The 24,703-nt window shown below is 44.6% G+C and overlaps 1 protein-coding gene across 1 annotated transcript in view; it reads right to left on the bottom strand.

The window, feature by feature from the left end:
• Positions 1-24,703, bottom strand: part of LOC135394418 (GTPase-activating protein skywalker-like) — a 282,666-nt gene that overhangs the window by 252,475 nt on the left and 5,488 nt on the right. Inside the window, exons 2-3 of the mRNA XM_064625152.1 lie at positions 23,555-23,878; positions 19,312-19,428 (exon numbers count right to left, since the gene is read on the bottom strand). Of these exons, the coding sequence (XP_064481222.1) occupies positions 19,312-19,428; positions 23,555-23,878 (441 nt within the window). The remainder of the gene's footprint in view (positions 1-19,311; positions 19,429-23,554; positions 23,879-24,703) is intronic.

Raw genomic sequence — 24,703 nt, forward strand, 5'->3', positions numbered from 1 at the left:
TCATCGTCAGGGGCGATACTCTACCCCATTGCTGGTGGTGATGCGGGGGAATGAAATAATGAGGCCCTTCACAATAACAATCAAAGTCCTATGGGATCCAGAAAGGTGAAGAGAGCTTTGAGGGCAGAGCATTGGCGGGCTGGATGTGGCCAGGGACCAAGCAATTTTGTGAGGAAGAGGGGGCGAGAGGCCAGCTCGTTAAGGGATCCGGAGAGTACGGTTCAGGAAGGTTGGTAGTGTGGGCAATGGAGAAGAAGGTGCTCTAGATCTTCTACGGCACCGCAGTGACTGCATTGGGGAGAGTCAACTTGTCTCAAGCGGTAACGCCACTGTGCTGTAAAAGCCACATCGAGGCGCATTCGTTGAACTAATGCGGCATCTTGACGAGAGGTATGGCAAGGCATGCGGAAAGCGAGCGCTGGATCATCTCTGCTCAGCATGGCTGGGGGGAGAATGTCAGTGGTCCATTTTTTTAAACAAGCTTTTTTAAAGAAGTAATGCAACTCTGTAATCCCACTTCTTCAAACAATTTCTTGGCCTTTGCTTTCATTCCTGTACTGGGTCAACCTGTTACTAATACAAAAGTCTTATCATTTTGCATATATTGCTTGTTTTCCTGTTTCCTTAAATGCATTGTCTGTCAAAAGAGGCTGACATTGCTTAGATTTTAACTCATTTACTACCTCTTCTGTTTGCCTTCCAAAACGATGCTTTGCTTGGCAGTTCAGTGTAGTCGTTGTGTGTTTTAATTGTTCTGTATTTCGTCCTTTTTACCCAGCACTGGGGTTTTATCGCTTTTAAATTTGTTGGAAGAGTTGGCAGACAACAAGCACAAGAAATGCTATCGGGCAGTACCTGACGCTCTCAGAGTTCTCCGTGTGGCCAGATGAGAAGCAACGCCAGTCTACATTTCGTCTGATAGGTGAACACATCTATAAGAAATGACTAGTTTAGGAAGCAGACAGAGAGTACTTGAAGCTGTGGCATTCTTTGTTAAATGTCGTAAATGACAGTTATGGTGGAGAAGTACTCCCAGAATTTAAGGGTCTTCAAGGGACTTCCAAGGCCTCGAAATATGGACTTTCAGATTGAAGGGCTTCCAAGTGTTTCAAGGTCCTGTGCAAACCCTGACTAATGTATTGGCTTAACACAAGGCATACACCCTTATCTGCACATGTACAGTCAAATTATTTTGACGAAGAAACAATGTGCTGTTCACATTAGGCAAACTGAAAACTGCAAAAACAACTTGAAAAATCCTTCATGGACACTGAACACCTGCGTTGGCATTGTAAGCGCTGGTGAAGAATCGAAGAAAAGTGCAATGACATGTTCAGAAGGTTTACTGATGGGCACATCTCAGCTGACAGGTTGTCAAGAGGGAAAATAAAGGGTAGTAAGTGCTCTCTTCTTGAACTGGCAATGCCTTCCGCATTTGTCGTGTTGGTTTCACTGTGTTCTCAGTCGTGACGTCATACCATCTTGCCTGTGGGTCTAGTACATTTCAGTGCACGACAACAACAACACAGTATGATCTCCTGCGACAAACATTTTTTCTATTATATTGTCACCAGACACGACACATAACTTGTGAGAACAACAGACACGTAAAGTACTTTGTGACCATTTGTCTGCCACTGCATTCGAAACACTTTTTCAATGAGATAAGTTCACGGAAGGACACAGTAACGTAGGCTAAACAACATGATATTTCTCTAGTAAAGGCACGCATCAATGAAAAGCATCTGCGAAAGCTTGCTAAATTTTGAAGGCATGGTGAATAAGGAACGGTAAAAATAGTCTCTGCTGTGATTTTTCTTTCGCTTTGCCTCACCCAAAAGAATGCGCACCGAAGTGTCCGTTCACCGAAACGTCCACACCGAAATGGCCGGTTCCGAGTTCCTGTTTGGAACAGCCTCATTCATTAGCGCTGTAAAGCCGCACTCCTCGATGATGCAGTCTGGCTGTGCTTATCATTAGAGGTCTGTGCAGGTGTGGGTATACCCACGGTTACCCACGTATACCATTGCAATTTTCGGATTTGCGGGTAGAAAACTCCACTTGATGCGGGACGAGAGTATACCCACGTTTTCCCCGCAAGTCATGCAGGTACCCGCGCTACCACCATTCATGGTAGTGTGTGTGTGTCATGGTAGGCTACGAGAAAGTTTCTCCTTCCTTAGCAGAGGCTGCTGCGCTTCAATAGAGTATTCCAGCATCGAGCATGCCTAGTAAAAGGTCTTTTTCTAAGGCTGAGCATATTCTCCACGAGAAGAGGACAGCCCTCAACCCTACTCAAGTGGACGCCATACTCTCTCTCAACAGCTTTTAAGCGAAATAAAAGCGTGAAGGACCAGACTTCCGGAGTGTCTTATAATAATTTGATGACTGTTTTTTCTGAATAGTTATACAGTCGACCCGCGTTTATCCAGACGGCTTCGTTTCCTGTGAAAATGTCCGGATAGCAGGGGAACCGGATAAGTGAAAACCGTCTTTATTGACCATTACACAGAAAACTATCCATTGTCACCTGTTTCATTCTAATACACGCATCCAGTTCTTACAAATCTTTGCTAATGGCATTCATTGACTTGCGAAATATTGATCTGTTGCACGAAAAATAATAGCGCTGTTCTCAGTGCCGCTCGCGCATTTTCTAGCGTCACAGCTGGTGCATCCACGCTTTCATCATCAGATTCTTCTTGAACACTATCGGAAGCGACGACACTGACGATGTCGTCATCTGTGATTGCAGCGCAGGGGTCCTCGTTGCACACCTTCTCAGTCTGAAATGACCAGACTGCTCAGTGGACTACTTTTGTGTAACTTGCAAAGTCCGAAAGGGAGAAAATTCTTCCTAGCAACACCGTCTTTGTGTCAGCAAAAAGGAGGCCATGACCAGAGTTCTCGACCTCGCTTGACTAGATGTGGGCCAAGTGTCACTCCTGGACAATGACCGGATAACTGAGGCCGATTGTTGGGTATTAGTCACTTCTGTTCCCTGGAATTCTCGTCCGAGTTCGGAAGCTGAAGTCCGGATAAACGAGGGCGAAATACGAGGGGTGTTCAAGTCAAACCGGGACTTTTCATTTTTCGCCAAAGTAAAATTAACTTACAGGCGAGAAATTAGATTTATTTTTCAACGTCATCTCCAGCTGCACTAATGCACTTGTCCCAGCGTTTCACGAGGGCTTGGATGCCAGCAGCGTAGAAATCCTTACCGGCGCGTAGCAGCCATGATCGGACCGAATTCTTGACCTCGTTCTTCGCAGCTGAAGTGGCGGCCACCAAGGAATTCCTTCAGCAGCCCGAAGAGAATGAAATCGCTGGGGGCGAGGTCTGGACTGTAAGGGGGATGTGGCAGCATCTCCCAGCCAAGTTCCTGTAAGGTGTGTGCCGTGAGACGCGCGGTATGCGGGCGTGCATTGTCCTGTAGAAGGACTCCTTTGGTGATGAAGCCTTGCCGCTTTTGCTTCAGCGCCTTATGCACATCCCTGAGAACCTGGCAGTAATATGCACTATTGGTCGCACTATATGCACTATTGATATGGACACATGTTACCAGTCGGTCCTTGAGGATCAGACGCTCCACAAGTTGGATGTTCTCAGGAACTCTGACACTGGGCTCTGAGGCGCCCCGACCGGGATCGTCCTGCACTTGTGTACAGCCGTCTCATAACAGTTTGCACCACTCAAACGCTTTGCTGTGGCTAATTGTATCGTGGCCATACGTAGCCTGAAGTCTTCTGTGAATTTCAGATGACTTTACGCCTTCATTCACGGGAAACTTCATGACAATTTGCTGTTCGATGTGTGCGCTCACGTCGTTGTCGGCCATCTTGTCCAGCTTGTCTTCTGTTTTGCACAAACTTTGAACCGCCACGTGGTGAACGCGGACGCCTGTCGCGTGTGAAAATAACGAAAAAGAAGTAGCGCGAGCCATTTGTGCACTCAGAAGACAGAAAGTCCCGGTTTGACTTGAACACCCCTTGTACATGGGGAGAAATCCGTCCCCATGCTTTTTTGTCCGGATAGCGCAGGATCCGGATAAATGAAGTCCGGATAAACGTGGGTCAACTGTATATGCATTTTGATATACCAAAAGTGAACTATCATGTGCGCAGACACTTTTGTGCATCCTATGCTTTGCTACAGTATTCTAGCTCGTGCTGCTTGGCTGCACGGTATTTCATCTAAAGCATCACTGATGACTGGAAGTTCCGAAGTATAGCAACCCAAAAGATCACTACCACAAATCGAAACAGAGAAAACACGTTCGAGACGCGGATATTGGCTGTGCACGCAGTGAAACGGTGAACAGTGGTGTTGAGCTCAACATCAACAAAATTTCGATATTTAACCGGAGTGTAACCGAACTGTAGGCCTCACACGAATGTTCAGAATTCGGTGGCAATCACCTGGAGCCACGACCGTGCTCGGGATGCATGAAGCGTATGGCAGATTCACGTTTCACTGGATGACATTAAAGGAGCATGAAAGGGAGCATGAAAGGACACTTGACAAGCCTACAATTATTTTCGATTTGTTCCTCTGTACTAAAGCATTCACCCTGTGAAATATGAAGTTGAAAATCATTCAAATAGCAAAAATATTCTATATTAACCACAGCCATGAACGGCAGCTGCTATGACCCACCTGCAAGGCGAACTGGTCGTGACATCATACACAGAGGTCTTTTGTGAGCAAAATTGCAAGCAAAATTGAAAACTTCGCAATGAAATATGTTTTAATTTGACCTGGAGCTACGATTTATTAAGATTTGATCTGGAGCTAAGATCATATTTAATCGTTGACACTCTCAGAAGATCGTATCTAATCATTGACTCTCCCAGATGCTGTCACTACTGTGTTCTTGAGGATCTGGAACAGATTATTCTTCATTGCCCACACTACCAACCTTCCCGAACCGCACTCTCTGGGTCTCTTAGTCAGCTGGACTCTCGCACTTTCTCCCTATCAAAATTGATTGGTCCCTGGCCGAATCCAACCCACCAACGCTCTGCGCTCAAAGCTCTTTTGACCCGTCTGGATACAATCAGACTTTGATCATTATTGTGAAGGGGCTCATTATTCCATTCCCCACATCACCACCAACAATGGGATAGAGTATCACCTCCAGCAATTAAACTCCCCATTCATAGTCTTAAAATGAAGTTGTTGTTGTTGTTGTTGAGGAAATTCTATAAATGCATACATTGCTGTAATGTTGCACACGTACATTACTGAAATGTAAAATTTGTGTTGCAAGAAATCACAGATGCATTCACACAGATGTGACGTTAACAATTGATATTGCGGCAATGTTGAAAATGAACGTTGCGGATAACGTTGAAGTTGCGGACATTAGCTACATCTGAGCAATGTTACAAGCTGACATTTAGATAACGTTGCTGCAACTTTTTGTGCTACCTGGGAGGTATTAAATGCAAGAAATCATACTTAATATCTAAACGCAGCTCCAAAAACGAAACTCAGCTGTCACAGGGATATCAGTGCTGGCGGCAGGCTGGAGGAGAAGTGAAGTGACGTGCGTAAGTGGCCGTGGTTCTACACTCATCTTAAACTTGACTCACCATTGTACACACGTCTATCATGGGGATGACATATTAAAGGAAATGTTCCAAACTGCCCAATTGGTTCCACTAAGCAGACCTAATAATCTATACAACATTGTCACATCTTCCCGCTTAACACAGTAGCGATCTGGATGCTACCCCTGTGGCAACACACAGTGCCACACATGCAATGTCACTTTCCCTTCTATTGGATCACAGCACTAGCTCTCAATTTTCATTCAACCTCCAATTCCTCCTTTCATTCCTCCAATATTTGCTATCTAATGTTATGAAACAAGTGCAACGTCCAATTCATTGGGGAATCCTGCAACTCCATGCACTAAAGGTTCTGCAGACACAAGTTCGATATTCAAAACAAGCGTCACTCCCCTATTTTTGTTAATTACCACCTACCCGACCAAAGCGTATACGAGAATTTAAAAATCGTCATATTAGAGTCAGGTTATAATGTTACGCAGAAACTCCTATTTTACTTCAAAATTCAAATTATTGCATCTGCATGAACTTGTAGAAGCACCGATGACGACAATGCCTGTTCTTCCTTGCGCGTGTGGTGGTCGCACACACTGATTCCTAATTGTGCCCACGAAGATTAAAGGCCCTTGGACTACGAGCTGGCATTTATTGTCTTTTCTCCATCACGCCCCGCAACAATCTGGTGACCCGAACATTAGCCCTGGCTCCCTTCATTCACTCATCAAATTCCAATCTCTGCCTCGAACTGTAGCCATTATTTCGTATGAATTGCTTTGTTTGTATCTGATGGTGAATTTGCATGGTCATTTCCTGGCAGCTTTCTTTGCCAGACTCTGAGCTATTGCGTTCACTTGGCCAAAATGTGGCAATCGTGCGAGTTCTCGTGGTGAGCACCAGGGCCCATTTCCATAAAAGTTGAGTATGAGTCTTGTGCTCAACTCTTACGAAAATGGGCCCAGTAATTCACCAGCTAGCACTTTTTTGCCCAGCCTTGATAAAGCCAGGCATCAGGTCGCCCAACTTGACCCACTCCACCAGACAAGGTTGCAGTTTCCCCATAGCCCCCAGTTTGTTACATACACAAAGGTATGCCATTGCTGGCACCTTTTTAACCTAATTCCTTCTTCTTCTTCTCCCCAGGAAGATGCCTGTGATCCGCAGGGGAGATTGGCCAGGGCTAATTCATTATGATATGAGTGTGACAGTGACACTAAGGGCTAGAACCGGTTGGAGCCAGCAACGAATGAAATGAGATTATCTGCGATGACGGGATTCCATTTTCCGGTATGGGACGCACCGAACGAGAGTAATGCGCATAATGAGAGAGGCACGCTGACCCTTAGCAGTGGAAGGGTGAGGGACTGTAGGCGAAGGCGGCGGTAGGTACTACAGTCGAGAACAAAATGTTGGAGGGTTTCGTCGTGACCGCATTCAGGACACCCTGGGGAAGGTTGCACCCCACTGCGATGGAGGTAAAAGTTAAGCGGGAGGGCAAGACACTGAAGACGCGTCAGACAGACTTCTGCACGTCGAGAGCGGCAACAGCTCGGGTTCCAAGCGAAAGAGAGGTGTTCATAGCCGAGGCGGGGAGGAGGCCGAGCAAGGGATAGATAGCGTTTGTAACGGGCACAGACAACGGCAGCAACCGGCGGGAGGATAGGAAGCACGGGGCCGGACAGGGCCATCTTCGCCAGGGTGTCACCAGCCTCGTTGAGCAGGAGCCCACAATGGCCTGGAACCCAGGTTACAATGAGGTGTGATATGTCAGAGGGGGCGAGTGAGGCCAGGACTGGGAACAACGAGCTATCGCGACTGTCCAAGGCCGATACCGCAGATGAGGAATCGGATATGAGAAGTGCCTTACAGAAAAGTGGGGGCACTTTGAGTAGTGCGAGGACCATTGCCAGGAACTCGCTCTCGTAAACAGGTGTATAGTTGGGCAAGCGGATAGGAAAACAGGCGTCAAGTTGTGGGATGACAATGCCCACACCGGCCCGCTCATCCGACACAGATGCATCAGTTGCGATGATGAGGTGATCGGAGAACCGAGAAAAATGGCAATTCAACACAGTCTGGAGATGATTCAAGGAGGTGTGCTTCGCGCCGGGACGAAATATATCGAGAACCTGGACGGAAATTGGCACTGGCGGGGGCATAGGTGGGGCAATGTCTACAAGCGAGACGTCCAACGGAGTCAGCAGAAGCTCAGCAAAGAGGAGTTGAGGGATGTTTGATTTCCGCCATCGTCTACACATCCAGGATCGCATATATTTAAGAGAGTCATTATGCTCTAAAGCAAGCGGATTCTGCAACAATGATAGTGTGTTCACGGTTAGCAGGGGGAAGCGATCCTTCAGCGGCAGGACATGGGACTCAAGATACAAAGCATCGTTGGCAGTGAACCTAGGAAGGCCCAAGCATAAGCGTATTGCCTTCCTCTCTAAGATAAACAATTTCCTCAGCCGGTAGTCGGGAAGATGGGAGAAGATGACACATCCATACTCCAGTATAGGGCGAACGTAACATTTGTATACATAGAGCAACGCATTCCGATGCATACCCACACAGACGCTAGCGCACCGTTGAAGACAGCCTAAGGCAACAGAGGCCCTCTTACTGATGTAATAAACGTGGTGTCCCCAGGTCAAACGGTCGTCATACCATACACCTAAGTACTTCAGTGTGGTAGTCTGGTCGATGCTCTGGTTGCCGATCATCAGCTCAATGTGGGGCGTCGCGCCGCGATAGCCAGGAGGAGGGATCAGGAGCACTCAATTCCTTTTCTTAACCTTGCCTCGAATTCTTTTTCTTTTTCTATATGCTTCCACCAGGGTGTTTGGCTTCCAGAGTTCACATGATTTTTTTTGTTTTGAATGTCTTTTCTTTCTTTTTTTTGCCACCTCTCCTCTTATGATTCATGTGACCACACTGTATGCTACATAATGCATACTTACGTACTGGTTATAAGGATTATTTCCGTTGGTGGGCACTACGAAATAAATAACCGCAGACAGAAGACAGGTCAACGAGTAAGCTACAAACATGTGTGCGTTCTGCACTGAAAATAGAGCAGAGAAGCACTGTAAATTTAGCTGAGGCGAGCTACATCCAGGAACAACACAAACACACAAGCCTCCAATGCCCAGGAAAAAATGAATTTCAAATAGTAATTAGGGAAACAGGTGACAATGCCAAGGTTCTAATCCTGGCATTAGCACCTTCTTGCTAAGTCATATCAATAAACAAAGAAATTTTCCCAAATATAACAAAGGACCAATTAATGTACCGTGCTGCCCGTAACCTTTGGAGGGCAAGCACCTCAACACAAGAATTTAGGCCCGGTTTCACCAACACGGGTTAACATTTAGTCACAGGTAAAGCTGCTGCATGGGCTAGCGCTAGCACATCTACTAATGCAGGTGACAGAGTGTCTAATGCACATTAACGACATTTCTTGTAAATTATTTGACATTTGAAAGAAACATGCACCTCCAGCAGAATATGCTTGCAGAACCATTGTTAAACATATGAGCACTATCAAAAAGATGAAGATGCAGAAAGGCCAGCAGCTGCAAACCAACAATTTATATAGTACAAAGAAAACTTCTTAATATATATGAATGCTCTGCAGCACACTGTTCATAAAGGAACCAGGAGGTTCAGTTTAACCTCCATATAACTGCTGCTTTATCAGCTATCATTGTGCAACATAGATCCAAGTCTTTTAACCTGGGTCGAAAGTTTTCTGATGAATCGTACTCAATTCACTAGTGTGAATGGTTCGAATTCCGCTTTATCTGAAGTAACCTCCGGCGTTCCTCAAGGCAGTGTGCTTGGAACTCTTGTTTTTAATATACGTGAATGATTAACATACTGGTATGTTGTCCTCTGTACGATTGTACGCAGACGACTGTGTCATCTGTCAAACTGTAAACACTCATGCTGATGGCGCAACCTTACAATCCGACCTTGACAAACTGCAAGCCTGGTGCAAAACGTGGATGATGACACTGAATATCTCTAAATGCAAGTACGTCCCCTTTCATCAGAGCCGCACACCTTATCCTTATTCATACAAAACTGGTGACAGTATTCTCAGTTCCGGCTCTCAGTACAAATACCTCATGGTTTACCTTTCACATGATTTGAACTGGAAAACTCACATTCATAATACAGTCTCTGGCGCCAATAAAGTTCTAGGTTTTCTGAAGCGTTATTTGAAGAGGTGTACACCCAAAGTAAACAAATAGCTTACGAAACCTTTGTTATGCCGCTAATAAACTTGAATATGCCGCCGCTATATGGAGCCCATACCAAGTAACATACATTAATGATCTTGAAGCAGTTCAGAATAGGGCCGTAAGGTTCATAACCTCTAATTACTCTAGATTTACTAGCATTACAGCCTTAAAACAGGATGTTGGCATCCCCCTCTTGTTGTTCGTAGAAAAATAGCACGGCTGTCTTTATTCCACAGATTATATTACTCACAGGTTCCTTTCGTCGACATTGCTTTGTCTACTCCTCATCGTCGACTAGCTCGAATTCAACATCCTTGCTATATCATCTGCCCTAGAGCTCGTACGTTGAGTTTTTCCAAGTCATTCATTCCATTCGCGATTTCCGAATGGAACACCTTACCCTCATCTCTTGTTACAATCACCAACCCCATTGAGTTTAAAAGAGGACTGTACGATCTACTCATATGACACACCTCTGTCATATGTCTGTCACGTTCCCGTGTATTTTGTTTACATTGTGTGCCTTTGATACTTTGTATGTGTGTTATTCGCTTTTGTTGTTTCGCTACTGTTGCTATGCTGTGATGCTATTATTTCGTCCCCATCCCTTATGTAATGCCCGTATGGGCCTTTAAGGTATAATAAATAAATAAATAACAAAATTAAACATGACCACACTTTAGGTCCTTAAATAGAACAATTCAAACTTGTCGAGAAAAAATGGTCCAAGGGCCGACCCATGCAGCAGGTTGTTTTGTCATAACCCATAATCAATTCTAGCGTATATTGTTTTGTCATGAGATAGGCTTCAAAAATACGAACGGCGCTCTTATTCTTGAATATCATGCATGTTTTATTGAGGAAAAACGTCGTCACTGTAGTTACAGTGCCATTCAGGAGAGTATAAAACAATACGTTTTGCCTGAATCGTCCTTTCTGATGCAAACACAGAATGTTTGCAACGTGCAAATAGCAAAGTCGGTTTTCTTTCTGCCCTTGGACATGGCACAGACTATCACAAGTTTCTCGTCAACTGACAAAACTTTGTTTTCTGACTGCACTAATCACAAAGGACCACAGGAAGCAGATTGAAACACGAAAGTGACACGGGAGCGACTGCATAGCTTCCATAGCAAAAGAGATGAGATTAGGATGAGATGGTTGCCCGATCTGCCAATTACGTTATTCCATGAGACAACTTCAACAACCAATAACAACACACTGTGACGTTGACGTTACTGCTCTCTCCCTCACATGTTGTGCAGCACTCCTCCTCCCTCATTTGCGGACAGGCACATGATATTGTATGCAATGGTGCAATGCTGTTTCTTCAGGCTTCTTGTGCTGCAGCCTTCGTTAAATAGGACATGCCGCACAAAGACACTTCGTTAAATCAAGTGCAGAAATGGAATGGCCTCTATGGAGAGGTATACAGTAGAACCTCGTTAATTCGAAATTGTCTGGACGGCGAAAAAAATTCGAATTAAGCGGGCGTTCGAATTAAGCAAACCTCGGCACATGGTCAAGGAAAATATGTTTATTTGCCGAAAAACTCACTTATCTTCGTCTGCTGCTTTCCAAAAATGACATCGCACGTCACCATTCGTTCAAGATCAGTTTCACTAACAAGCGTCCCGTCGAAACACGTCTACAAACACGTGATCCAGTTCTAGGAAAACAACCAGTTCTTCTTCCACAATCAGCACGGATTCCGAAAGGGTTTTTCCTGCGAAACCGAACTTGCATCGTTCACGCATCACATCAGCCTCGCTTTAGATAACAACACTGAATGCGATGCTATTTTTCTCGACCTATCAAAAGCCTTTGATAGGATATCACACTCATTGCTGTTTAAAAAATTATCAGCGCTCCACTTCCACCCACTTATACTTCAATGGATTAAGAACTTCTTAACAGATCGCTCACAGACGGTATACGCTAACAACCACTACTCTTCATGTGCGCATGTCACCTCTGGTGTCCCACAGGGTACGGTATCAGCACCTTTGTTGTTTCTAATATATATTAATGATCTCCCACAGTCAGTTCCATCGCACATCTGCCTATTTGCAGATGACTGCGTCGTCTATCGCACAGTCCATTCCACAGCCGACCATATAGCCTTACAGAAAGACTTGGATAAAATAGGCGAATGGTGCGAAACCTGGCAGATGTCGCTTAACCCCACAAAATGTAAACATGTGATGTTTTCACGAAAACAACGATCATCTCCCACTACATATATCATAAGTGGATCACCTGTAGAAACCGTTACTAACTACAAATACCTTGGAGTGCATTTCTCATCTGATCTAACATGGAACACACACATCTCGAACATTCTTTCTAATGCAAATCGTAGTCTTGGGTATCTTCGGCGACACATTACTCACGCACCTCCACACCTCAAACGGCTGGCATATCTCATGTTTGTCCGCCCGAAGATCGAATATGCCAGTGCCATATGGGATCCCCACCAAACGTATCTTTCGAATAATATCGAAGCCTTGCAGAATCGGGCTGCCCGGTTCTTTTTCAAACAATATTCACCTTACACCAGCGTAACCTCACTCAAGGCCCGAGCTGAGCTCACCGACCTTAAAACACGTCGCATGATTCAACGGCTGTCATTATTTCACAAGTTCTATCACTCTCCCACGCTCCGCAGTAGTTACATCCGCTTCCCTTCTTACCTTTCCTGCCGCGTTGACCATCAACATAAGGTACTACTAACTCGGTCACGTACAACATCATTTGAGGCATCCTTCCTTCTTTCAATGAACATCATCAGACTGGAATAGACTCCCACGGCATATTGCAGAACTCACGGATCATATCCAATTTACCAACGCATTAATCGCCGAGTTCACTTGACCACTGTCGCTCCATGTACACGCACATCATTGCTCTCTATCGTAGATATATTCTTTGCTTTTCACCTTGTTATAATCTTTTTCTGTCTGCTGTCTTTTTTGTGTGTTTTTTTCTTGTTTTTTTTTAGTCTATGCTCATTGTTTGATGTACAGTGCCAGTGTGTTGCTCACTCCTTCATGTAATGGCTTAAAGGCCCCTTGATGGACCAATAAATAATAATTATAATAAGATCAGCTACGAAGTCCATCATATCGCAGCGCGTACCATTGGCTTAACTAACTTCCGAAAACAACAGTGCGCGTACAGATTCATCGCCGCCGTTGGCACTCTGTTCATTTGCACGAGCAATGTTCAGAATGATGCCCCCCGTGAGAGTTGCGGCGGTGTCATGGCGTACTCTTCGAAAGACGCAAAGTCCTCAGAACTTGCATCACCGGCAGGAGCTTACAGCATGTTGGAGATCTCGCGGCTGCGATGATCGACACTTTTCCTTTCTTCGTCGGTGTCTTGTACTTCACCCACGGGCTGTCTCCACAGCCCACAGGCAAGAAGTGGACTTCAAAGTGGATCTCAACAAAAGCACGAAACGAAAGCAAACCAGCAGTTCACATAATCTGTAATGGCAGCACAGCAGGGACGCTGGGTGGCAAGGAAGAGCGAGGAGGTTATGCTGCGTGATTGGCGGCTGGGAAAGGGAAGTCAGCAAGGGAGCAAGTACACGGTTTTTATGGTAGGTCGTCGTTGCGTGGGTTCAAAACCAATGGTAGATGATGAAATTCAGTAGGAAACTTACAAATTAAGCGGGACACTCGCTATCTCAAGGTTCAACTGTAGTTGATTTGCAAACTTGAGACAGAATTTGAGGCTGCACAATATTAATCTCAACATGTGATTTCATAAAATCACCAGTTGTAAAAGGTTCGTTGCAACAGGTAGGCTTTGTTTCAATTTACCATTGTTTTGTAATTTCTCTGAAGACGCTTCACATAACGCATAATGTTTGTAACCCTCACAGGAGTATACACTCTGTAAGCGCGCAATGTCACAGCGCATGACGTAACAGTGGTGTTTCACGTACACCGTTGTTCGGCTACAGGAGACACGTGCTCGCTCCATAAAGGTAAACAAAGCAGCTTCAAGCCCAAGCGGAGCGGCAGAATAGCGAATATGGCTCCGATATCGACACCAGAAGTGTCGTCTTTCTTTCATGACGACCTTGGCTGCTTGAGCAAACGCGGAAAAAAGTGGAACACAGGATATATGCTTATGTTTGACTTCATGGACTTTTGTATTAGCTCGAATGTGCGTGTTTCGTTCTAAGATCATTCGTACAGCATTGAGTGAGGGTGACATTGTGACCCTATGGATGAATCTTGGGTGCTTTGTGTGTATGCCCCCAACGGAACCGAAAAATGTAGTCATATGGCAGCTACACTGCTGTATGCTGCCATCAAGAGCGTGTCAAAGACCAACTTGCTGCAGCAGTCACCCCAAAAGTAGTATGCCACTAGACTTGTACAGTAACTTGAGTAAAGTATTTAAGTTACATATATTTTGAAATCTAACTTAAATACTTGTTTCTGTACTTCTACTCATTTTCCAAGTTACTTAGAAGATACTACTCTGCGTGTCACACGGAGGTCGAGTGAAAGATTCACTTATGTCACGGCAATGCGTCTGAGATATTCGTGACATCCACATCACTCTTGGGAAGGGGTAGCACCTTGGGTTTAGGGGCATGCATGAGGCCTGAATGTCCTGAATGGTACGCAAGTTAACCATTCAGACCCCTATCAGGCAGGATAGAAGACAGATGCCCAACATGCCCAAGATGGCTGCAAATTATCAAGAAAGTACCAAGTTACTTTTTATCGCAATAAAGATGGTGCCCCGGTACTACATTGTTCATGGGTAAGCGTGTGCAAATATTCGGAATTTCGAATACGAATTCAATACTTGCGATATTCGATTCGTATTCGTACTCGAAAATCTGATTAATCAAATTTTTCGAATATTCGTAAAACTTCGTATATTCTATTTTTTTCTAATACAATTGCTGCTTATTACAAAGCCGTTGCTGGCTGTGCGCTGGAATTCGTATGTGGCCGGAACAGCGACAAACATGAATAGTAGAACAGCTGCAAAGCGACGCGCGGAGCTTTCGAGGCACGCTCATCTGCGGTGCGTCGATACACATTCGGTATCCAAAACTGAAACTAGTAGGCAGTTGTGTGCAGTCGCCATTTTAAAGTCCGCCCCAGCCAAACGTGAAACTACGGTACGCTTGATGCATCATCAGCACAGTTGCGGCTTTAGTGAATTGCCAGCGAACTCTGAACATTCATGTGAGGCCTACAGTTCAGTGAAATTTCGGTTAAATATCGAAATATTGTTCGCGTTGAGCTGAACACCGCTGTTCACCGTGACACTGCATACACAGCCAAAACCCACACCTCAAAAGTGTTTTTTTTTTCTACCCGTTTTGATATGTGGCACTTAGCGATATCCAATAGAATCATGGTCGCGTGCGATGACAGCGATAATCGAGGAGCGGGACGTGATGATATTTTGACATAGTTTCTCCAACTCCGGCGATGTGTGACTGTACGTTAAAAGTGTCAACTAGGGTGATAATAACGCCGCAAAGTCATTTGAAACTGCAATTACTGTCGTTACAGATGATAGCAGGACGCATATAGCCTTAAAGGAGTTCTGCACAGAGACACCGAAACTTTTCTAATGTTGCGTCTAGTATAATGTTTGTGTGAACTGAAAGTTCATAGCCTGCCAATATTGGTTTCTGTGGTTGTTAGGGAACACTGGGAATTAACTGCCTTTAACCGTTCGGTTTCGTCAATGCAAAAGAATAGCCATTTTTGTGTGTATCATGATATCATCCCTCAATGCCAGTCGACCGGCATGCGCCCTACCGAAGTGGAGTAGCCGATTTCAGTCAAGGTGAGCCGGACTGCAAGGCCATTTCGCAGGAGAATGCTGCGCAGTCGCAGCAGAACCAAATAGCCGGATGTGACCGAACCTTTTCAGTGACTTCCTTCTTTCATCGGCAGATTCCGTTCATTCGGAAATGAGCCATTACGTCATCGAACAGGTTGTCTACAGTGGACAGCCAGCGAGATTTTTACATAATTGGGCATGGTTCTAAAATATGTTTGCGTATACAGTCGAACCTCGTTACAACGAAGTCGGATACTACGAATTTTCGCTTATTATGAAGTTTTACTTCAGTTTGGTTGATCATGCTTTGTTTCTATGGGAATCGCTTTTTGACAACAAACCTAGCTTCCCAAGGTTCCTCGGAATCTTCGGTTACAACGAAGTGACTTCGCATGCCATCCCGAAGAATTCAGGGTGCGATAAGCAACAAACAAAGCTGCCTCTTCCGAAGCTCTTCAGGGGATGAGTTCTTGGGTCGAGAGAGGGGTGAAAGTGGGAGAGTGCGAGGCCAACGAACTTGCAAAGACTCAATTGGCTGCACGTTCCGACCCTTTCATCTTCGCCCTCGCCCTCGGAACGCCCACCCTCAGCTTGTTGACATTCCGATCTCTTCGCGTGTGTTTCGTTTGTTACGTTCTCGACAACCACGGCTTTTGTGCGCCTTCACATCCTGTCTCAGAGCTTGGCGATGTAGAGAAAATGGAAAGCCCTATCCTTGGACATGAAGATGGACATTTTCCGAGAAGTTGACAGTGGAAAGCTGAAGAAGGACGTTGCAGAGAGATACGGAATTCCTGCGAACACCCTATCAACAATCCTCAAAGCCCGTGAGAACATCGAGAACAGATGCAACGCGCAAGCAGTAGAAAAAGGTTGCAGAAGTGTACTTTTCCCAATGTTGAAGAGGCTCTCCTTGCATGGTTTAAAGATGTCACAGCCAGAAATCGGCCAATCTCAGGCACCCTCTTGCAAAGAAAGGCGATGGATTTTGCATTTCTTCTTGGCCACAAGCAAGAAGATTTCAGTGCAAGCTCTGGCCTGTTGCACAGATTTAAGACTCGCCACGAAATTACGTGCCATATGACCGCCGGTGAAGCTTCCACCGTCGACCAAGGGAGTTGTGAAAGGCGGCTGGAAAATGTTACGCCTTTGCTGTGAGAATACGATGAAAGGGACATTTATAATGCTGATGAAACAGGACTATTCTTTAAGTTACTCCCTGAGCGATCGCTAGCAATCGAAGGTGAGTCGTGCCACGGCGGGAAGCGCAGCAAAGACTGACTGACAGTGTTGTGTGCCGCAAACATGGACGGTTCTGACAAGCGAAAGCTGGTCGTCATCGGGAGGTCCAAGAAGCCACGTTGTTTTAAGGCTATCCAACGCCTGCCGGTGGAGTACCTTGCGAATGGAAAGGCGGGGGTCACAACAAATCTTTTTGAGTAGTGGGTGATGGCCCTTGACTGCGACATGCAACAGCAAGGGAGGCAAGTCCTTCTAGTCTTGGATAACTGTTCAGCTCACAAGATAGCAACGCCATTGTGGTCTGTTCAGCTGTTATTCCTCCCGCTGAATAAGACTTTGATAATGCAGCTCCTAGATCAATGTATCATTTGGTCTCTGAAGAGCATGTTTCGGAAACGTCTTGTTTCGAGGTTAGTGTTTGACATTGGCCAGAAGCGAGATCTCACGACGATAACAGTGAGAACCGCGATCGAGATGCTCTATGGGGCATGGAATGATGTGAGCAGCGCCACAGTGAGGAACAGCTTCGTCAAGGCTGGGTTTGCGCGTGCCATGGTAACACCGCTCAAAGAGGAAAGCCAGGAGCACCTTCACATGGATGTGTGGAGGCATTTGAATGTTGACGATATCACGTTCGACGATTTTGTGTCGGCAGACAATGGCCTCATGGTGGCGTCCAAACTGACGGACAACAAGATCATTGAGGAGGTCAGCACAAGTGCCGCCGAGACGGTCGAGACGCCAAGTGACGATGAGGAACTTGAAGACGAAAGCTTGCAGCAACCTCGAATGAAGAACGAAGATGCCCTCAACATGGTGCAAGCATTGAAGGACTTTGTGTTGGGACATCAGACAGCCTCAGCGGGAGATATTTGCGACGCATTCCGCTGCGCCAACAAGGTCGACGCTTTCATTATAGCTAATGCGATCGCCATGAAGCAGCAGAAAATAAGATTTTTTTACATAAGCATGTTTGTAAGGGCATTAGCGCATTTTGACGTCATGTATAACCATCGCTATCGCGAGTGCCATAATAAAGCGTTCGTTTATCGTTTTCTTTTGAGTCTTCTCTTACAACGAAATTCGGATATAATAAACAAATTCGTAATTTCCCAGAGACTTCGTTATAACGAGGTTCGACTCTATATGTGTATATCCACTAAGAGCGACAAAACTTTGCAGAGTCGTTCTCCTTCTGGGACTTTTATCAGATGCATGGAAAAGTAGCAATGTTTTTCGGACTGTGCAGAACCCCTCTAAGCCCGGCCCGCATGAAGCGATTTTGCTCGCGACTCGCGCGTGTCAGCGTCGACAGGACAAAGTTTTGAGGCGCGCACGCAGCTATTCGCCGTGAAATGAAAGAAGCGCTGAACACGAACGTCGCGGAAACAATCACGCGTGATGAGCACAGCAATATAACAACGTCGAGGATCGCGGTTTTGCTGCACTAATGAATGAGGCCGTCAGGAACAATGGTCAGGAATGTCACTCGAGAGAGCACAGTGGAACCATACAGTTTCTTGCCTACACGACAAATGCAGAAGGCATTGTCAGTGCAAGAAGAGGGCACTTGCCACCTTCATTTTCCACCTGAGATGTGCTCGTCACTAAACCATCTCACATTCTGAACATGTCATTGCCCTTTACTTCCATTCTGTCTGTTTCACCAGTACCTAATATTCCAACACAGATGTTCACTGTTCATGAAGATGTTTGAAGTGAAAGTTGTTTTTATGGTTTACAGCTTGTCTCATGAGAACAGCACATTGTTTCATTCAAAAACTAATTTTACAGAACATGAGCATATAGGCATGTATGCCCTATTATAAAGCCAATACATTAATACATATTTCTTCTTAGCACTTTGGGTATTTTTTTAAGGATCAGCAGAACACATGCTTGTCTTCGGGCCTTAATTGTTACTCTCAGAAGCCTTTATCTTATGACGTGATATTCGATTCGATATTCGAAGGACAATTTTGCAGATATTCGTATTCGATTTGTATTAGAAAATTTCAATATTCACACACCTCTATTCTTGAGTGTTTCCGTTTTTCTTCACAAACAATGTCAGCGGTGTCGAAGTAACGCCTACAAACAACTTAGGTGACGGCTGATAGCCTTCTCCCACCGCCGACGTTCACGTTTGTCTTTTGGAATAAGTAAGACAGATACTCCATCCAAGTGTCCACAACATGTATTTATGTATAACGCACAGAGTGAAAGCGATCGCTCCCGCTTGTTTACCTTTATGCTGCTTGCACGTGGTGCTTCTCCACAAATAGGAGCACGCCACATCACTGTGCGCGTCGCTCTGCTCTCTCGCCCTCCTCTTGTGCGCAGAAACTCACTTAAAGAGCATATAGCCCCTAAAATGTCAGTCATGCAGACACACTGTTGGAAGGACTGGCATGGAAGGTACATACGCAGAGTTTTCTAGTGAGTGTCTTGAGGGTGCGAGCTGAAGTATGATGCATGAGACGGGTCTGGCTCAGGTGGCGCACCTTTGTTCCTTCCAGTAGGCAGGAGACACAGTCATATGCCTGTGTATATACAAAATATGCATTAGGCTAACCTAGACAACCCTGTAGAAACATCATAAGCCAACTTCAAGAACAGGAATTGTGTAGTACACAAGCCCCGACAAGATGAAAACCCTTGCAGTGTTGGTTAATACATAATAATGAGTTATATTGCCTCTTACAATTTGTGTCACACTACAGCAGTTGTGGCAAACTGCAGATGTATGGCATCTTTTTCTTTTTTCTCCCATTTTGCTTTTTGAATCCAATCCAACGAAATCCCAAAATCGTTTAATGCTACCCTTGACTAGGTGCTGGCACAGATATATGAATATGTTATACCTCAGGTTATTTCCTGAGCTTGAACTTGTCTGTCTAAGGGAATGTTTTTCTACCTGTGCATAACAGAAAGCAAACAAAATGCAAAGAGGGTATGCAGAAAGATGCATTTTTCAAAATTGAATAACTTTTGTGCAATAGTACTATTTGGAAGTTCTTCATGTGAAGGATGCATTTCTGCTTAATGTGAGATTATGTGAATGCATCGGCCCAAATATTCAACTTAATTACCGTAATTCCACGCGTATTAGCCGCGGCTTATGCACAATTTTTTTTTTCTCACGGGCGCTCTGCAGCTTATCCACCAGTGTGGCTTATCTGTTAACTATTATACCCTGGTATTTTCCCCATACACCGGTTTTAACGAAAGAACCGACAGTGTCTCTGGAACAGCACCGTCCTGCCGATGCACAAACTGTAAGTAACAGGGGCGCGTCCATATTCGAGTAGATTGACCTTCCTGATGCCTTCCCCCAAGCAGCTTTAACGAAAGCCGTGACAGTGATTCGTGCCTTCTGGAAGACCACTGACCCATCCATCCATGAAAAACACGCAACAAGGGTGTAATCCTATCTTGGTAGAACACTAGAACTGAACCCCTTTGTTGTACACCATGCCGACCCCAGAGTATGGACGACAGGGTTTATGGCCTTGTCTGTGGTCTCCTTTGTCGCACAAATCAGTCGCATTGTACTGCCCGCGGCTTATCTGAGAGTGCAGCTTATCTGCCAGAAAATTTTCAAAACGTTCCTGGAAACAGGTCCTGCGGCATATCTGCGGTACGGCTTATACGCGTAAAATTACGGTAAACAATTACTAGATGTATACAGTATATGGTTATATGTACAGATGTATATTTGGTTGTTGCAAACTAGTAGCCATTTCCCAGAACTGGTTGTATGAAGACATCTCAACAATCACTTGCAAAAACATGTCGCAGTGCAAGACTAATTTCCATAGATTTTACTAATCGGCATCATATGTGAGTTAAACTGAGTATATCTCATGGTTTACAATGCACCTTTTTTTTATATTGGTGATTCAAAAACAAAAAGAAAAATAAACATTAGAATTTCTCATATCATCCAAGCATTTGTGACTTCTACCATTCAACTTTCCGCCTTACTGCCTTGTACCGCTTGGTACTGTATGATGCATGCTTAATGTGTGATTTACTAAAGCGGCAGTGCACCTTCGACTGTGTATACTAATCATGTCACACAAAGAAATAAAGCTTTTCACCATGAGAGACGGAAAGCAACAGTGCAACGGTTAACAAGAGCAATGGCAAACATTTTTTGTTTGCTACCCAAACTTCTGGGTTTTAAGCTGTCACCCATGATTGCATGGAGACATGGCGAGAAGCAAAAACAACACAATTGGTTTTACTTCTGACACATGCAGATAACCAAATTTTAACAACAATGGTGATCCCTGCAGATGTGTGCATTGCTACAACTAAAGAATGGCAGTTAATGAAAAAGCACAAGCAGTGGTGCCTTTTTGCCAACTCTTGTTCTTTAATTGAAGTACATTTTGTTGGGTTTGAAAGCACAGAGTTGCTAACTCAGGTTGCATCAAGGCAAAACTCTGATACACCCAAAAGAAAACAGGACATAAAAAAAGCTAGAATAAAAAAAGGCAGCTTCCACCTCATTTTCCGTTTATTTTGGCTCACGTGCATTTTACCAAACAAACAAAACACAACAAACAACGATTTGTGCTCAACACAAAATCATGTGGTTCAACACACTTGCACTGGGCGTCTGAGGCTGAAGTGCTGTGTTAGTCATTCTGTGTGTCATTTCCTTAGACATTACTCCATTGCACGAGTGAATTGCATTACTATGCAGTGGTTTGTGAATGCACCACAGCTTCAAAAAGTGACCTGCATTGATACCAAGACAGTGGGTGGAGTTGGCTGCCTCTAAGTAGCCTGGAGTGTACTACCGTAATTCATACCTGCCAAACTGACGAACTCTGAATTCGGGAGATTGCCTGCAGCGCGATGGGAGGCGGGTGTCAGTACGCGCTACGCATTAATTTTGTGCGCTCAAGATATCATTGCCACCCTATGTATTGTGATTCCTCTACGTCATATGTAGCTGCGACACACTATCGTTGCTTCCGTCGACCACAGTTGCGAAGGCGCGTCGTCAACTGGCTCTTCAACATTGCATTATTCGCGGACGCAGCCATTTCACCAATGATGGCAGTGGTCTCAGTCCGTCTGCACCTGTAGCACTCCACTTTGCCACATTTTGGGAACATCTTCTGGAACAGAGGTCACACATGTTCGCTTATTCTCTGCGGCAGGTTGTTCTCAACTGCTGTGAAAAGGCACTTGGCACGTATGTGGAACAAGTGTAGGTATTTCTTCTTCTGTTCGGAGAGCGCCGTTGTAGGAAACAAAACTACTGTACGAGACTGGACTGACAATAAGACTATAGCACGTCTTCTCAAGAAGCTCGGACACAATGAAACACGCGATCCGCTTGAACCTCCAGCCATGGATGGTCATGTGTCATGTGGCCATATGTGGTTCGTTGCTCACATCCTTACCCCTTTGTTGGGATTCCGCCAATCCAAACTTTCTCATGAAAACGTGTTATGGGCTGTCTAATTTGTTCAGTAATACGTTTTGGCAGCTTTTAAAGGAAAATGAGAGAGAGAGAAAAGCCCAAGGCCCCAATTTTCCGGGAGATTGGAGGGTGTGTCCGTACAGGCGGGAGACTGAACGAACACGCCCTCCAATCTCCCAGAAAATTAGGGCCTTGGGCTTTTCTCTCTCTCTCTCTCATTTTCCTTTAAAAACTGCCAAAACGAAACTGAACGAAATTTGGGAGTCTCCCGGATAATCCGCGAGATTTGGCAGGTGTGGTAGTTGCACATTAATAAACTAGTGCTTAAAAAAAGTTGTGGAATAAAATTATTTCTCAAAAGGTTCAATGTTTGGCATTGAACCTTTGCTTTCTAAGAGTTTGATGACCCTACAAGGTGAAGAGAAATAGGAAGATGATGATGATTGAGGTTTTATGGCGCACAAGCAACTAAGGCTATAGTGCGCCAAAACTGTGGAAATAGGAAGAGGTTATGTGAATAAGACATGGATGTCGTGCAAAAGCCATATGTAGGTTTGACCTGTAGATTAAGAGAAAGACGTACGTACTCATTTGTGACAACTGGAAACATTGAATAAACTTTTTATAAGAATTGGTCCAGGTTAAGCAGAGACCCCTAAGACATAATAAATACTGCATGAAGAAATTAATTTCTTGCCAGTCAAAATAAATATGTTCATCACAGCAATGTCATGTCTGTGATGTTTCATGGCAATTTCAGAATGAATCAGGGAGTTATGATACCTACAAAACTAATAGTTTCATGCTGTCCACACAAGATTACCAGATATTGACCAAATGGGTTCCATCTAACAAAGCAGTCACCAGAGACATGACAAAATATTGCAACTGCATACAAAAAGATTAACCTGCATGTCCTATTACATTTACTTTATATGCAGTGATGAAATCAAGTTAAAGTCCGGGCGGGATGGTGATCCATTCTAAAACAGATTTAAAAAACCAGTGCAGTGCTGTGTTTGTCTCGTTTTTTGTTCCTTTCGTTGTCCCCTTGCACTGGTTTTTTTTTTATTGGTGCTGTGATGATTTCAACAAAATCCCAAATGCAGTTATTAAGACACTGTGCAAAGTAACTGTTCTGAGGCTTGGAAAGTTTGGAAGGCAAAAAAAAAAGGGACACAAATTAAGAATGTCAGTAATTGGCCAGTAGGCTACAAAAGAAATACCTTTTCTTCTCCTAGGTAATGTAGGAAAAGAGCAGTAAGAGGGTAGAGCAGAGGGCAGTAGCTGACAAAAGGGTACGCCAAAGACACATTATGCAGCAGACGTTCACAGCAACGTCTCCCATTGTTTCCCAGGCAGAAGTCCTCACAATAAAGAGGGTCCACAAAGGAAGGCAAGCCAGGGCTCCATGAAGGAGAACAAGGCTCTGTCTCATCATGACATCCGGGAGAGCCCTTGGAGCGATGATATGTTGCCAGGAGGTACCACAGGTCTCCACGGCGAGGATGGTGGATCGGCCAGTGCTGCTTGCGTACTGTCACTTTTGCCTGCACATTCAGTCGTTCTGATTTGATCCCAGTGGAAAGAATACAGTCTCCAATTGAACATAATGGATTTCTGACATGTTTGTTGAACGATGGCACTCACTGAAATATCATTTGATCTGACTTTAAAACAAACAACATAACCATAATTTAATTGTACTGAACGTGAACAGGGATAGGTGTGTGAAAGAGCCGACTCCAGATTAGCTGCTTCTAAGCTCCTCCAAGCTGTTACCAACTTTTAATGAATTATACATTGCCTCAGAGACCTTATATTTTATAGACTTTATAATTTCAGAGACCTTATAATCTTCTTAGCATGTGTCCTAATATAGAAGCTGCTCATTTATCATTCCATTCTATTCCCTGCAGTAGAAAAAAAGAAAAGAAAAAGAATACACCATTGCTACTTTAAAGACCATTTTGTATCAGGTGATGTTTGCACAGAGGGAGCTGCCCTTTCATGAGCCCAATGTCAAGGAAGCCCAAAAGAAGCCACAAGGAGTTTGTCTAAATAATTTTAAAAAGTTAAGTGAGGGGATAGTGATACATGTAATGCTTGGTGTAGTCAAGGAATAATGGGTTGGCAGAAAGTCGAAAGACACCAGTTTCAAGCTGACAAATCTTCTTTGCAAAAAAAAACTCACACCCTCTCACAATGTCAAAAGTGCTTGGTTCATGGCCAAATCCAGCCCAGCCACGCTCTGCCATAAAAGCACTTGTAAACTTTCTGGCCACCATGGGGCTTGGGTTCTCACTGTGAGGCAACTCATTATTCCATTTCACCACATTTCCGCCAGCAATGGGGTAGAGTATGACCCTAGGCAA

This window comes from Ornithodoros turicata, chromosome 5, assembly GCF_037126465.1.
Source record: "Ornithodoros turicata isolate Travis chromosome 5, ASM3712646v1, whole genome shotgun sequence".
Classification (NCBI taxonomy): domain Eukaryota; kingdom Metazoa; phylum Arthropoda; class Arachnida; order Ixodida; family Argasidae; genus Ornithodoros; species Ornithodoros turicata.